At 36.1% G+C, this 12,462-nt stretch overlaps 1 protein-coding gene across 2 annotated transcripts in view; it reads left to right on the forward strand.

Annotated features, from left to right (window-relative positions):
* The window catches only part of Caap1 (caspase activity and apoptosis inhibitor 1), a 54,943-nt gene extending 42,754 nt beyond the window's left edge, over positions 1-12,189 (forward strand). For both annotated transcript variants that reach the window (XM_055618942.1, XM_055618943.1), the window contains one exon: positions 10,846-12,189. In XM_055618942.1, coding sequence (XP_055474917.1) covers positions 10,846-11,258 — 413 coding nt within the window. In that variant the 3' untranslated portion in view covers positions 11,259-12,189. The remainder of the gene's footprint in view (positions 1-10,845) is intronic.
* Positions 12,190-12,462: the final 273 nt, after the last annotated feature.

A 12,462-nucleotide genomic window follows, 5' to 3' on the forward strand; every position in this document is an offset into this window, starting at 1 on the left:
GGAATCTTACATATTTATTTTCTTCATGTGAAATTAGAGACATGCATGCATATATAAAATATGCTCATGAGATTTTTGTCTTGATTAGGCTCAAATCTTACCATAAAAATTATCTGGTTGGCTCTTACTGCTATAATTTAGCCTTTGAATTCACGAGTTAATGAATATTAGACAGCATTAAGGATTGCTTGGTTGTGCTAGGAGTGTGGCTCAGCAGTGGAGCACTAGCCTCGCATATGCAAGATCTTGGATTTGATCCCCAACACTGCAAAGAAAAAAAGAAAACAGTTAACTAAGAGCTTTAAGAGTTTGAAAGGTGCTGGGTGCCAGGTGTGGTGACGTACACCTGTAATCCCAGCACTCAGGGAGGCAGAGGCGGGTGGTCTCTGTTCAAGGCCAGCCTGGTCTACAGCGCAAGTCCAGGACAGCTTAGGTAACACAAAGAAAGCAGGCTGGAATAGGAATAATATGTAAGGCAAGCCCTAATAGGAACAAAATGTTTGTCAGCGGTTAAGCTGTGTGATGAAAGTTTTTATTTTTAAATGAGCTTTCAGCCAGTCAGACCAATAATCAGTGCTTATCTTATTTCCTGGGATATAGGGCAAAGTACCAAAATGTATAAAATAAATCAATAGTGATAAGTAAATTATGTTTTAAATCTTTGCCTTTAATATTTTTTATTTTATACATACACACACACACACACACATAATGTCTATATAACCATAGTAGTATAAATCAGTTTATGAGAATACAGAATATATGTGCTGGAGTAGGTGTTTAAAAATATTTTCCTTTACAGACAGACTAACAGGCTGTAGAGGGAAAAAGGGGCTAAAGAGTGAAGAAATGCTACCAGTGGTTTTTCAACCTTTCTAATGCTGTGACCCTTTAATACGAATCCTCATGTGTTGATATCAAACATAAAATTATTTTGTTGGTACTTCATAACTGTAATTTTTTACTTTATGAATCATAATGTAAGTATCTGATGTGCAGGATATCTGATATGTGACCCCCCCCCCCAAAAAAAAAGGGTTATGACCCACAGGTTGGAAACAGTTGTCTAGCAGCTAGACAAGAAAATGTGTCAATGAAGCAGTTCGTGTCTCAGATTAAGTTCTAGAGGTCTATAACTTGGTGATGTGTTAATTAGACTCTGGAAAATGAGAGACTAGATCCCAGATGCATTTCTGGGGTATAATATTGGTTAGTTTAATTTACCTATGCCAGAATACAGAGGTATAGTAAATACCACGTAGTGTGTCATGCCACCTTTACTTGCCAGTCAGACATTAAAACTGGGGGAGAATAATTGATAGTGACTTACTAATTTTTTATTTCTAACATTTTAAAGTTATGTAAAAATTCTGTTGTCATTTAGCAGAAGAATTAAGTATGAAACTTGGTGAGGTCATTTAATTAAGATGAGGGTTAGTTAGAAAAACCCAACAATTCTTGATTTTGTTATCATTGTTGATCTAATGTAGTCCTGCATTGGGAAAAACTAAAATAGTTAGATAGAAATTAAGACTAAAGATAATGAAGTGAATTTGCAGTTACAGAAGGCATTCAAGAACCAGCTGAGGCAATGCAGATCTGTAATCCCAACACGAGGCTGAGTAATTTCCAGGCCAGCCTGGGCTAAATGGTGGGATCTTGTCTTTAAAAGGGAGTAAATAAGGTGAGTTTGCTAAAAAGAACTTTACAAGCATAGATGAAAACAGTTATGAAAAGTTATGAGCTATCGGATGCCACCAGAGGCTTTCATTGCTTAGACAGGAAGAGAAGGGTCGTTAGCTAGTGAAGTGGCATTTGTTGCATGTAGGTTGAAAATAGCTTCCTATAGAAATCTCTGTTGGCCAGATGAGCTCCTTAACTACCTATTAGAAGACCTGCATATGTTTGTGTTGTGAGTGTTAGAGAGCCATAGGAGACCAAGAAGAAAGCTGTACAGAGAAGACTGGAATTGGGAACACAGGAGAGCTTGTGTACTGTTTTATTTTTAAAAGCTGTGTCTAATTCCTTTTTTCTCCTGAGCTCTTGTTTTATGTTCTTAACCAGCTTTAATAAATAAGTAGTCATGCAGATTCTGAAGGTGAATTAACATCTTTAAAGGGTTGGCCAATTGAGGAGAGATTCCTGTACAGGCCAGCCTGGCAAGACCTATATTGGCAAGACCCTGCTCCTTCCCACCACCAAAAATGAAAAATGTACTTCTTTTCTCATATCTTTGAGCCTTTTTTTTTCCTTCACAAATCATTACCAGAAGTGGAACCAAACAGTAGTCTTCCCACTTTAAAAATATTATGATTATTTGTCTGAGATTGAGTCTTACTATACAGATGCATGTGCAGCCAGGAAGGGTGGTTGTCTGTTTTAACATGGGCTATAGGGGTCTGAGTTGTAGGGATGGGTTAGGTCCGTATGCTTACATGGCACTTGATGAACGGTGTGTAGCTGTTTCTGCATGTGACATATCCATTAGTTCTGAGACCACTGGCTTATCAAAAGAGCACAATAATTGGTAACCTAATGCAAAATGTCAGTCCTGAGAACATACCTGCAAGTAACATCATACAGATTGAACAGGATTTATTTCTGTGTTTAGGAGTACACATGTATATTCATATGCATAGTGAACACTTACACACCTACGCATAGAACAACAATTAGTGACAAAGTTCAAGAATTTCAAAGAGGGCAAAGAGGGCTATATGAGAGGGCCTGGAGGGAGGAAAGGGAAAAGAGAAATGATGGAATTAATGACTAATTATATTTACAGTCCCAAAAAAATAAAGGACATAATTTTAAAAGTGATCTTTAGTGTCTTCTGGATTATCTTTTAAAATTTTGGAACTGTTCTCTTCACACAACACATTGTTTAGTGCTAGGCCCTAGGGCTAAAGAGATAAATAAAATGTTCCTGGCCTAGAAAGAACTTTAAAGAAAACAGTTGAATACATATTAACTTGTTTCTGACTCTGTATATGCCTTTTGCTTTTATTGAAGTTGATGAGCTCTGCACTGTCAGGATCAGCCCCACTGTTTGTATATAGGCCTTATTTTCCTTTGATAATATACATTTTTCCATCTCTTACCAAGCCTTTCTTTTCCTTTCTTGGTAACTGTTGCTCGTCCTGATCTCCTGGTCTTCAGCCTCTTAGAATATTTCCATCTCTGCTTCCTTGATGTTCCTGGAGCCTTGAGTGTAGGAGTTGTGTTGTAGATGTACGGTAGGGATGGGAACTTCATAGTTACGTATACTCTGTACTTTGACCACTTGTGGGTTTCTCTAATAGTCACCATCAGCTGCAGAAATCTCTTGTGTTTCTTAGGTTTATTGAGATGGACTTTGTAACACAGATTGGCCTTGAACTCAAGATCTCGGCCTCCCAAATATTGATTGTAAGTGTTTCCTACCACCCCTTACTAAAAGAAAAAAAAAGTTAGATATTAAATGTGTAAGTGTGTATGCCTGGTGCCATGGAGGTCAGAAGATCCCCTGGAACTGGAGTTAATGATGGTTGTGAGTCACTGTCAGTGCTGGGAACTTAATCTAGGTCCTCTTTAAGAACAGTAAGTATTCTTAACCCTTGTTTTGTAAATTTTCCTTTTTGCCAATGTACGAGGTTCTCCCCTGCCTTGCAGAAAATTCTAGTTTTAGTTAGTAAAAAAAAGTAGCATGTTTTTGTTTTGGTTTTTGAGACAGGATCTCACTGTATAGACCAGGCTGGCCTTGAACTCCCAAGTGTTGCAGTTAAAGGCATGTTCTACCATGACTGGCTTAAAAGCAGTATCTCTTAAATTTATATTTCCTTAATTAGAAAATATATTGAAAACTTTTTCATGCATTTATTTTGCCTTTGTGGTTTTAAATTTGTTGAATGCCCGACTTGTTGCTTGCTACTCTTTGTTCTTGTTTCTGGTTGTTTCTCAATGATACATACAACTATATAGTTCTATATTTTTCCTTGTGTACAAAAATATTTTGTTAGTGTTTCCCTGAGTTCTGTCCCTGTCTCAGGAGTTTTTTAATTAATTTATTTTTTATGTTAATTACAATTTATTCACTTTGTATCCCAGCTGTAGCCCCCTCCCTCATTTCGTCCCAATCCCACCCTCCCTTCCTCATCTCATGCCACGACCCTCTCCAAGTCCACTGGTAAGGGAGGTGCTCCTCCCCTTCCATCTGACCCTAGCTTATCAGGTCTCATCAGGACTGGCTGCATTGTCCTCCTCGGGTGATCAAAGAGCCAGCCACTGAATTCATGTCAGAGACAGACCCTGTTCCCCTTACTAAGGAACCCACTTGGATACTGAGCTGCCATGGGCTACATCTGAGCAGGGGTTCTAGGTTATCTCCATGAATGGTCCTTGGTTGGAGAATCAGTCTTAGAAAAGACCTCTGTGCCCAGAATTTTTGGTTCTGTTGCTCTCCTTGTGGAGCTCCTGTCCCCTCCAGGTCTTTCTATCTCCGCCTTCTTTTATAAGATTCCCTGTACTCTGCCCAAAGTTTGGTTATGAGTCTCAGCATCTGCTTTGATGTACTGCTGGGTAGAGTCTTTCAGAGGCTCTCTGTGGTAGGCCCCTGTCTTATTCCCTATTTTCTCCCTCTTTCAATGTTCGCCCGTTTGCCTTTCTGAATGAAGATTGAGCATCTTACCCAGGGTTCTCCTTGATTAGCTTCTTTAGATGTACAGATTTTAGTATGATTATCCTATCTTATAAGTCTAATATCCACTTATAAGTGAGTATATACCACGTGTGTCTGTTTCTGGGATGATCTTTTCTAGTTCCCACCATTTGCCTGCAAATTTCATGATTTCCTTGTTTTTAATTGCTGAGTAGTATTCCATTGCATAAAAGTAGCACAATTTTTGTATCCATTTCTCTGTTGATGGACATCCGGCTTCTTTCCAGGTTCTGGCTATTATGAATAAAGCTGCTATGAATATGGTTGAGCAAATGTCCTTATTGTGTACTTGAGCACCTTTTGGATATATGTCTAGGAGTAGTATAGCTGGATCTTGAGGAAGCAGTATTCCTAATTGTTTGAAAAAGCTCCAGATTGATTTCCAAAGCGGCTGTACAAATTTACATTCCCACCAGCAGTGGAGGAGGGTTCCCCTTTCTCTACATCTTCTCCAGCATGTGTTGTCACTTGAGTTTTTGATCTTAGCCATTTTGATGGGTGTAAGGTGAAATCTCAGGGTTTTAATTTGCATCTATGATGGCTAGGGACGTTGAGCATCTCTTTAAGTGTTTCTCTGTCATTCTATATTCTTCTAGAGAATTATCTGTTTAGCTCTGTACCCCATTTTTTAATTGGATTTCTTGATTTATTGCTTTTTAACTTCTTAAATTCTTTATATATTCTGGATATCAGCCCTCTGTCAGATATAGGGTTGGTGAAGATACTTTCCTAGTCTGTAGGCTGTTTTTTTCTGACAACAGTGTCCTTTGCTTTACAGAAACTCCTTTCTTCCTTCCTTTTTTCCCCTTTTTTCTTTTCTTTTCTTTTTTTTTTTTTTTTTACAGTATTGGGAATCTACCCAGAGCCTTTCATAAGTTATGCCAGCACCTGCCACTTGCTGTACCTCTAACCCTAGGTCTTTCATTGAAAAACTCCATTGTTGTTCCTTTGTGGCTTTTTCTTTTTTCTTTTTGCTTAGGAAAAACTCATATTTACTTGTCTTCTCTTCAGTTGATTTACATTTTTATGGTATTATTTTTTAGGTATTTCTCTCCTGTGTGACTAGTTGCCTTTTGCAGGAATTTGGACAGCTGTTTAAATACTCCCTCTCCTAGGCTTTGTCTCTTGGCCTTATGCAATAATGCTCTATCAGAAGGTTTTATAGGCAGGCTAGTGTTTCACGTTACAAATAAGAACTGAATTAACTAGACTATTATAAGCCCTTACAAGTGTTAAATATGCTAATGTAGCTTAAAATGGCCTTTAACATTTATGAGTTACACTGTGATGTCATCAGTGTTTTTTGTGTTTATTTGATTTTATTGACTGTTCTATCTAAAACATTATGAAAGATCAAGTCTATGACATGAAATATTTTCCACTTACCTAATTTATGGAGCCTTGTAGTTTTCAAGCAGTGAAATTTGATACAGATTATAGTAAAATATAGGTATTGCATTTTAGCTTTTTCTATTCTGTAGTATAAACTCCTGGTATTATTTATACTCCTGATATTTTACTCATGTGTGTGTGTGTCTCTCAGTGCATGCTCAGTGCACTGAGATTGAACCCATAACCCTTGACTCAGAAGTGTATTTTAAAGTGAATGGATATTGGTTAATTTTCTTTTCCTTGGCAGTAAAAGGTTTGAAAGTATAAGATGTTGTGTTTAGTTGCCAAATAGTTAGTCTTTATGCCCTTGTCTCATGCTCATATCTGTAGCTCATCAAATAATGTAAACAAATATTTCTCTTTTAAAACAGACGGTTCACCTGTGTCAGTGATTAATTTGAGTAATGACTGATTCATATTTCTGTCTAGATACTGAGCCTAGATGGATTGGTTTATTATTTAAAACTCTTTAGTATTCGTATTCAGAGTTTGGGATATGAATCAAATAGGTAGGACAGGAAGAAGATAGCAAGAAAATGAACAAAAGAGAAATGGTGAAAGCCTATGGGCTAGAGGACAATGTAATAGAATGTACATTGGTACAAAATTGGCTACAGTATCAACCCTAAGAGAAAGTGCTTAGGGAGTCCCTATACTCTTTATTGCTTTTAACACCCCCCCCCACACACACACACTTCCACATTGTCTTCCTGTCACTGTAGTTTAGCCAAGCTCTTGAGGTACTTTAGTCCTTTCCCAAAATTAGTTTGCTCCACTCTTTATTTATACTGCTTTTCTCTGAAGAGCTCTATGTGGTAGGTAATATGAGGGCCCACCCATCTTACTGGAGGAGCAGAATTAATAAAAGGAATATATCACAGACTTCTGTTTACTGTAAATAAAGTTACTTTAATTATTCTGCAGCTCTATAACATCAGCAACTTGGGCCCAATTTTTTTTCTCGATTTCTTTCTTGCACTATTCTTGATTAGTAGTCTGTTATAGTTTTAGTTAATAGTTTGAATTTTTTTTCTCATTATTTTAATTGTATGTTTGATATTTTAACTCAGGCTTATATGTATTTAATTTTTCTCACTGGATTTTAATAACATTTGTTTATATCATGCATCCATCAAATTTTTTTTTAAAAAATTAGACTTAAGTGCTAGTGCTTTTGTAAAGTCCTAATATGTAATTAGCTTTTAAACTGAGTTTTGGGATTCTTACCAAAATTCATGCTGCATGAATATGTCTATTATGAAGAAAGTTTGAACATAAATTTCAGAAAAGTAATTCTAAAGCTTTATTAAAGTAGATATTACATTATCTGTTTAAACTCTTCTTTCTTACTAGATTTTTTTTTTTCTATTTCTCTTTTGAGACAGGATTTCTCTGTGTAGCTGTGGCTGTCTTGGAGCTTACTCTATAGACTAGGCTGACCTCAGACTCACAGAGATCCACTTGCCTCTGTCTCTTGAGTGCTGGGATTAAAGGTGTGTGCCACCACGGCCCTACTTTTACTGACTAGATTTTATTTAAAAGAATAGAAATAATTTACCTTTTAGATTGTTGCTATGAGACTCTTGGGAGTTTATGGATAAACCTGGAGATGATACTTTATGGAATTCTTCTATAACTTAAATTTGTGTGTGTGTGTGTACACCCACACTTGTGTATACATGTGTACCCAGAGTGAGAGTACAGAAGGATAGAACACAATCTCACAATTTTAAGATAATTTTAAGATAATCACTTTTTTGAAAAGAATGTATAAGCTCTGCCTTTTCTACTTTGTGCAACGTAAGAAAAATCCTTAAAAGCCTTCATTCACTGTTGAGAAACCATGGGAGCAAATTATCTTGGAAATGTGTTTATATGTTTACAGGTGATGATTTTTAAAAGTGAGTTACTGATTGATTCTACTGAAATGATGAAACTTAAAAAATAGTGGAGAGGCTAAAAACAATATTGATATCTTTGCATAATGACTTCTGCAAGTTGCTTGCTTTCAATTTTGTGAAAAAGTAAGGAAGGTGTGTAATGCTACAAAGGTTCGATACCTGTGGTACACTTATAACAGGCAGGTGAAACCTATGAATGCCTTCAGCAATATTATGTTATTATTTGGATTTGATAATTTTGAATGTGAACAGAGAACACCAAATTGATTTAGTGGTAGAATAGATGCTCTGTTGTTGATAGAAAAGCAAAGGTAGAGCATTTGTCTATTTAAACATTTGAAATATACTCAAAAAATATTCTTGACTAGGTTTTTGTCCTTTGAGATATTGGGTCTGAATATATGAACATTTTGATTCTGAATCTCTGGTGATACTGATTTATAAAGCATTTTACTATGTGAGTTCAGGGCAGAGTGACTCTTGAGCTGTGGTTACTTCATAAATAAGCCTATTACAGGCTTTACAAGTTATTCAAATTAAGGGAAATTGTGTAGTTTTGTGTTTCTTAGCCCCAGAAAGGTGTTTGAAAGCTATCTTCCTCCCGCGGGGGATAAAGAACATATGATTTGAATATGAAACGTCCCCACAGACTCATGTGGTGTACCCTTAGTTCCACTTGGATGCTGTTTTGGGAGGTTGCAGAACATTAGGTACCCAGTCCCTGGAAGCAGTTCACTGGGGATTTATCCCAGGAGATGTTGTAGCCCTGGGCCTCTCTGTTCGTCTCTTCCTGGTTGTCATGTAACCATGGCCCAAAGTCTCTGAAACTGTAAGCTAACTTAAATCTTTTGTTTTAAGTAAGTTGTTTCAAGCACTATGCCATAGTCTGAAAGACTTAGCTCCGTGTTTCCAGGTCTGCTGTGGGACAGAGCATCGGGGCAAAGGAATCATGTAGCAAAAACTGTTGATGTGATTATGGCAGGCAGGAAGCAGTGAGGGAGCGAGCAAACAAATTAAGACAAAAACAAAGAACAGAGGAGTCAGGGCAAGATACTATTGCAGCACCCACCTTTGTAAACTATGTCCATGACTCAGCACTGTGTCTATAGCGTCTCATAATAATAGTGCCCCAGTATTAAAGTCATACGATCCCGTCAGTCATATTTTATATTCAATAATTAACCTTCTCTTCTTGCGCCCCCAAAGGCTCATGGCCATTGCATAATGTAAAACATACCTAAGTCCATCTTCAGATCTCCCAAAGTTTGAATGGTTTCAACATTGTCCAAAAGCTCACCAAAGAGGGTTCTTAACCCTGCTACACATTCCCTGGCCTCCCAGACCTCTCTTGGTGGAAGCCTTCATGACACTGTCGTTCATGTGTTCTGCACCATGACAAACCAGTGTGGTTTTAGGTGACTCCAAGCATTCCACCTGAACATTGACTGTTCGGGGCTTTGATCAACATAGCACATGCTTTTTTAAGTTTGTTTTTTTTATCTTAGATTAGAATATTTCCATTGAACATTTTATAAAATGGAAGTGTTATTCATTTTGCTGTAACTTTTTTTTTTCTGTTTGTAAATTCTTGCTTTTGGGGGGAGATTCATGAATGCTCTTTAGAATCTATTAAAATTGCAGCTTTTTGTGTATTCTATTTGTGGCAACAAAAATAATGTTTTTTTTTTTTTTACTTTAATTTTGGACTTGGAAGTGGCTTTCTAATTAAACTGATAGAGATTAAGGTCAATATAATGTTATAAAGCAAATGATGTAGAATTGCTTCTCTTCATTCTGTTAAGTTGCTTTCTTTTGCCAGTCAATGTTTCATAAATAAGTTTCCCCACTGTACAAACGTTTGAGAAATAATTTTTAAATAAAGATGTGCTTATTACTTAAAATATAAATATAGTAATAAATGAACACTCAAAATTGTAAATGATATCTGAAGTTAGGTAATGTCCACTACCAAGATAGTGGAGTGTCATAATCTGCATTTAGATTAAATTCTTGACATCAGGGTTTTATTTTATTTTAAAGTGAACTTTTTTTTTTTAAGATTTACTTATTTTTTATGTTTTCACACACACCAGAAGAGGAAATCAGATTCTATTACAGATGGTTATGAGCCACTATGTGGTTGCTGGGAATTGAACTTAGGACCTCTGGAAGAGCAGTCAGTGCTCTTAACCACTGAGCCATCACTGCAGCCCCGACATCAGTTTTATTCTATTGTTATTAAAATAATTGTATATGAACTTTATTTCCAAATGAAGACTCATTTTTATCTTAGGTAGTAGTAGCTTTAGACAGTCTTTAATTTATCAATTCAGAACCAAGCGTTTGAGTGAATAGATGAGAAGATGTGGGATAAATGATATAGAGAATATCTAGCTTCTTGATTACATTTTTCCTCTTTTTAGTTTACAAAGCAAAGTATTTTAAAATATCCTCTAGGATGAAATTGTATTTCCCCAGTAATGTTCTATTTAAAAGGATTTCAACATGAGCCTTGACTTTTGTAATGTATAACTTCATTGTGGTTGGTATAAGACATTATGACATTTTAATTAGGAAAATTGATCAAGGGAACTCCATATGATGGACTAAGCTTCCCAATGGTCTGTTTTTCATAAAATCTGAATGAAAACTACTCTAGGATTTACATGAAATATAGTTTGTTTTTCAGGTTAAAGAGTCAGGAAAGAAGTGAGTGCAATAAGGATTACAGATGAATTTGGGCCCTTATAGTGGGTGGTAGGTCAGGGCAGCCCCGTCATCATAAGTAGAAGAAAATGTTGACCTGGGCTTTGGGTTACATGGTTCTCCCCCACCCCCTTTTTTTGTTTGTTTCAGGCAAAGGGGAAGATAGTGATGTACTCAGTATAAATGCAGATGCTTATGACAGCGATATAGAAGGCCCAAGCAATGAAGAAGCTGCTGCTGCTGCTGCTGCCGCCGCCGCCGCCGCCGCCTCTGCTGCTGCTGCTGTTGCTACTGCTGTTGCTGCTTCAGAGGTCCCAGAAAATACAGTCCAGAGTGAAGCTGGTCAGATAGATGACCTGGAGAAAGATATTGAAAAAAGTGTGAATGAAATTTTGGGACTGGCAGAGTCTAGCCCAAAGGAACCCAAGGTGGCCACCCTGACTGTTCCTCCACCAGAAGATGTTCAGCCTTCTGCACAGCAACTGGAGCTTCTGGAACTTGAGATGAGAGCAAGGGCAATTAAGGCTCTCATGAAGGCTGGTGATATAAAGAAGCCAGTCTAGCTTTCTGACTTGAATTTATGTGTGTTTGAATGAAGCCATGTCATATAATTTTGTATCTGACGTTTATTTTGGGTCTCATGTGATATTTCTCATGTAAAACTTATTAGGTAAACTCATCTTAGGCTGAAATTATATATATTTTTTACTTTTATATTATAGATTATAGATGAGTGTTTAAATTCATGACAAATATGGTTGGATACCTTGTGTATTTCTTTTAGTTATGTTTGTAAACTGGTATTTTAAAAGCCAACAGGAAGCAGTCAGAATTTTTCTTTTCTTTGTTTTTAAGTTTGAGCAACAAACTCAAAAGCTTTAAGAAAGATTGGCCAAGCATGTTTCTCTTAAGGCTACCTGTATTTTTCAATAGAATATTAAATTATTGCTCCTAGATTTGTTAACAGTTTCAGAACTTTAGTTTTGTGTATATATACTTTTAAGACATGTACTGTTTGAGGATGCCTTTTGTGGATGTGGGTTTCCTAGCTAAAACTAATGAACTGTTTTGTTGTGAGACTGAGAGATCTGATTGCTTTAAAAGCTTTTTTAATAAAGAAAAAGTTCAACTTAAGGCTATTTTTTTAGCAATGTAAAGTTAATTTCATGTTTAATTCCAGCAACAAGCCATTCTGACATATGTTTGGTTTTTTGGAGGATATTTTGTTCACATTTTTTTTCTTTTATTAATTTTTTCACTTACATTCCAATCTGTCAGGAAAGGGATACTATATGATGATACAGGGTTTCATTTGATGTCATTGTTTGAAGATCTGATGTATAGTTCCATAAATTAAAATAATAAAGGCTCTTATTCTGGATATGAAGACTTGATACTTTTCCAAAACAAAAATTGACTTTAAGAACCTTTGATAAGTTGATGTTGTAATTAAGCTAATTTTTTATACTTTTTAATAAACAAATTAGCACCTTGTCACAATTATAGATATCTTTTGCTTCATTATTAGTTACACTTGTTTTATACCAAAATAAATTTTGGTTGGGTCCCTTAAAATAAATGACATTTTTTTCTAAAATAGAATTTTGGAGCTGTTTTTATATTTGATAACAAATGTTTTGGTATGTTTTATTTATAAGCCATACTCTAGTGATCTAATATGGGAAGCCTCTTTTCACACAGTTTGCAGGGATTGTCTTTGATTAGCTAACTTAATTATATGTTGATTTTGTGAAATTTTAGGTACAC

Source organism: Psammomys obesus, unplaced genomic scaffold (genome assembly GCF_907164565.1).
Source record: "Psammomys obesus unplaced genomic scaffold, mPsaObe1.curated_primary_1811, whole genome shotgun sequence".
Classification (NCBI taxonomy): domain Eukaryota; kingdom Metazoa; phylum Chordata; class Mammalia; order Rodentia; family Muridae; genus Psammomys; species Psammomys obesus.